Raw genomic sequence first — 3,600 nt, 5'->3', positions numbered from 1 at the left:
TACTTTATTTAAACTGTTTACTGATATGTTTATACAATTGGTGCACTAGAATGATCAGTGAGTTTATGCATTTTTTACGTCAAATGATAACTCTAGTAATATTAAGATAAATTAAAAATGTAAGCAACTCGAAGATTTATGTAGTGGTTTGGTCAATTTTCTTAAATAGCAACCAAAGCGACACTTGTATTATAAAGTATATGAATAAATACGCTTATAAATATACTTATATATGCATTGGTAAATTTTCATTTACATATGATTACATGTCGACAGTTAGATATCTTTTCCAGCCATTGCATCAGTATTGCAGCTGCTGCAGTATAAAATGGGAGCTTGAAATTATAGTTAGAATTGCCATCATTTGAGCACTAATTCTTATTGATCCTGAAAAAGAATGATATATTACTTTTTGGCAATTAAATTTGTTGCAAATAAAAATATATCATATTTTGATTTGATTGGAAGACTGGCAAATTCATCGCAGCATCGGCGAGATTTACAACTATAAAAATTGTTTAGTGTTATTCAAGTAGGGTATACTGGGTACAGATTGTACCGTTATGCAAAAGGTACAGATTGTACCGTTATGCAAAAGTACAGTAGTGGCAGCTAATACTAATCGTCATAACAGCTAAACTATACTAATTTTGAGATAAGGTACAATGAGAGAAAAAGGCTGTTTGTTTGAACACGTTTACATTATTGCATTCAGCTCTGCATTAACATGGTGTAGACCGCATTGCTTATAAAGTGTCAAAAGAAAGTTTTTTTTCACTGTGAGCTGAACAGTATTAGTTAATTACCAGCAACTACTTTTGGCGTAGATATTCTATCATCCATAACGATGACTTGCCTTGAAAAGTGTGCCTTAGGTATAGTTGTGGCAATTATGCAAAATGCACTTATAGATAGTTTTTAATACAAAATTATTGACTACTCACCGCTGCATTCGTGATCTAATTCCATGTAACCTTCAGCTTCATTACACATGCACATTTTTCCGCCTCCAGAGTTATCATTTCTGCTAGAACCGAAAGTGTTACTAGAAGGTGAAGATGTATTTTTTGTCGAACAAATCATATCTTCCATGCATTCCGAATTATCACTGCAGGCGTGTCGTAAACCTAAATTAACATTAACATGTTTTATTTAATTTCTACTCGAATTTTATAGCAAAATTAAGTATAAGTGTTGGAGATAAGTAATGTAGACTTCTACGAGATTTGCGTATAAATATTTGGTTGGAGTTTCTTAATAAAAGCAAAAATTTTCCACAAAGTAAAAAAAAGTAAAATTATAAGTAATATTTATTCACTGCGTGACAAAAATAGCACTTTTGTTTTTTCTTAGAATTTTTTCCAAATCTACTTAGAATTCTACGCTGATTTAAAATATAGCTTTCGCTTTTCCTTAACAGCTCCTGGTTTTGAATTTTAGGGAACTACACTGATTAGTCATTTTGGCTATGATCATTGCAGTTTAACGGTTAAGTAAGAGCTTTTTTGATTAAGTTTACTTATATAAATCGGTTCTTCATACTATGTGCCAAAACTGTGTATTGTGTTTATGTTAATATCCAATAAAAAGTAGTGCTATAGTTTTAATACATTTGTCACTTGGAAAAAACCTCAAAATCATCAAAAGTGCGGTAAATATCAAGGGAATAATTTTAGGCAATAAAAGCAAATGGTCATACCACACGACCCCTATGGTCTTGGCGTCTACTAAGCAATAAGGATAGCTTCACAACATGCTAATGATGAACATCCTAGAAAATCGGCATCTTTTGCTTACCGTGTAATGGATTAAGTGACCAACGTTAAAAGAGAAGTCAGGGAATATTGAACTGATATATTCGATGATCCCGTATATAGGACACTCATAGAAAATCTATTTTTCGCGAAGAGTGAAGATTCGAGAAGAAAACTAGGGTCGTTGGTTTTGATAGTAGCAGAAGTTTTTGAAAATAAAAAAGTCAGAAACTTTATTGAGCTTGTCGAATGCATGCAATTCAGTTTCAAAGATTTAGGATGTTACATCAAAATTTATTACCCCCATCTTCATTCAGAATGGTTATTAGAAAACTTGGTGATGTTAGCTAAGAGCAGAGCGGGAAAATCCACCAAAACATCAGGACTATAAAGGAAGTATATCAAAGGAGATGCTACAACCATTTAATGGTTGAAAATTATTAGAGACATGTCTTCTCTTTAAATTTATATAAACAAATCTTTGAAGACAAAATGAAATTGGTCTTAAATTTTATTGTAATTTGAGGTAAAACTAGCACATTGGTATATCTAAATCAACGCCCTCGGATTACTCTAAAACTATCATAGCCGAATTAATAACATGTCAGGAAAAAAATTACTGTCAAAATTACAACTAAATTTATACTTTTTTGTCTTTTTGATAAACTGATTTACTACTTAGGTTTTGATAAGACAAATACGGTCCTGAATATGGATGTACCTTTTAATTTAGATGAGCAGGCGCCGTTGACAGGGGCTGTGTTGTCTCCACATAGGCATTTTGTCTTGTCATCTCCGCGGTCACGTACGCAGCTGGTGCCTTCTATGCCTGCACAATCAGCTCCTGACCGGCAATCACGTGCTTTCACTGCAAAGAAATTGACACACGCTATAAATCTATCAATATATTACTTTTTACAAAGTGAAGGCAATGAAAAATAATCCATGCAAAAATGTAAATTTGCCTAAAGGTTGCTGAAACGGTCTATCAAGCCTTACCGCCATACATATTTCAGATCTCTTTTGAACGTTTTCTTTGATAGAATTTAGAATCAAAATATTTCATTACATTTCTAGATTTTTACTATGTTTGTTTGAAAGTTGAATAATTAAAAAAAACTTTAACATTTTTTGAGATTTTGTATCATTTATATTTTATTATATTATAAAGCAGTGCCAATAAAAACGTGCAGCCCTAAATTTTTACTTTTTTATTATCTTATTTAAGCCATTTTTATCAAGCTTCATAAGTGATCAAATAACACATGTTTGGAAAATGTTTTTTAGTTTATTTCCATTACAACTCTAAGATTTTGGCAAAGCGCAAATATTTGTGTTAACAAAATATATTTTTTATAATATCAAGAGAGTAGCATTTAGTGTTAAAATTATCTACTTTGCCTTTATTTATCTTTATCTACACTTATTTTCCAGTCTGATATATTGGTTTATTTTTAAGCGGGAAAAATATTTTGGAATTCAACTGGGTCAAAATTCTTGTGTTCAATATAGGGTAAACTATAACAAGACATTCGATTCCAAAACAGCTCCAAATACTCTTATGAATCATCAACTTGTTATGCTTTTGGTCAAATGTGAGTTTGCGCTCACAGCACAGAAGTTTTTCCTATTCAAATATTTGTAAACGATATGTTCAACAGGTTTTTTACTCAAGCAATTTTACTTATTGGTTTCGGTAAACTTTTTTGATATTTTCCGGTGTAACCACCTCAATTTGCCTTCCAGAGGTTCACCATTTTCAGTGTCTGTACGGCCACGATTAAAATCAGCAAACCACTTCCTCACAATTTACCTCAATTTGGCACAGTCCAAGTAACACGTCTCA

General features: G+C 31.9%; 1 protein-coding gene across 1 annotated transcript in view; it reads right to left on the bottom strand.

Annotated features, from left to right (window-relative positions):
* Positions 1–301: 301 nt before the first annotated feature.
* LOC113367293 overlaps positions 302–3,600 on the bottom strand; it is a 33,963-nt gene continuing 30,664 nt past the window's right edge. Inside the window, exons 2-4 of the mRNA XM_026608911.1 lie at positions 2,476–2,622; positions 945–1,127; positions 302–387 (exon numbers count right to left, since the gene is read on the bottom strand). Of these exons, the coding sequence (XP_026464696.1) occupies positions 302–387; positions 945–1,127; positions 2,476–2,622 (416 nt within the window). The remainder of the gene's footprint in view (positions 388–944; positions 1,128–2,475; positions 2,623–3,600) is intronic.

Source organism: Ctenocephalides felis, unplaced genomic scaffold, assembly GCF_003426905.1.
Source record: "Ctenocephalides felis isolate EL2017-DRISC unplaced genomic scaffold, ASM342690v1 CF-g0.4_SCAFFOLD_01170, whole genome shotgun sequence".
NCBI classification, from domain to species: domain Eukaryota; kingdom Metazoa; phylum Arthropoda; class Insecta; order Siphonaptera; family Pulicidae; genus Ctenocephalides; species Ctenocephalides felis.
The sequence above is the reverse complement of the archived record's forward strand: the minus strand, read 5'-3'. Positions and strand labels throughout refer to the sequence as shown.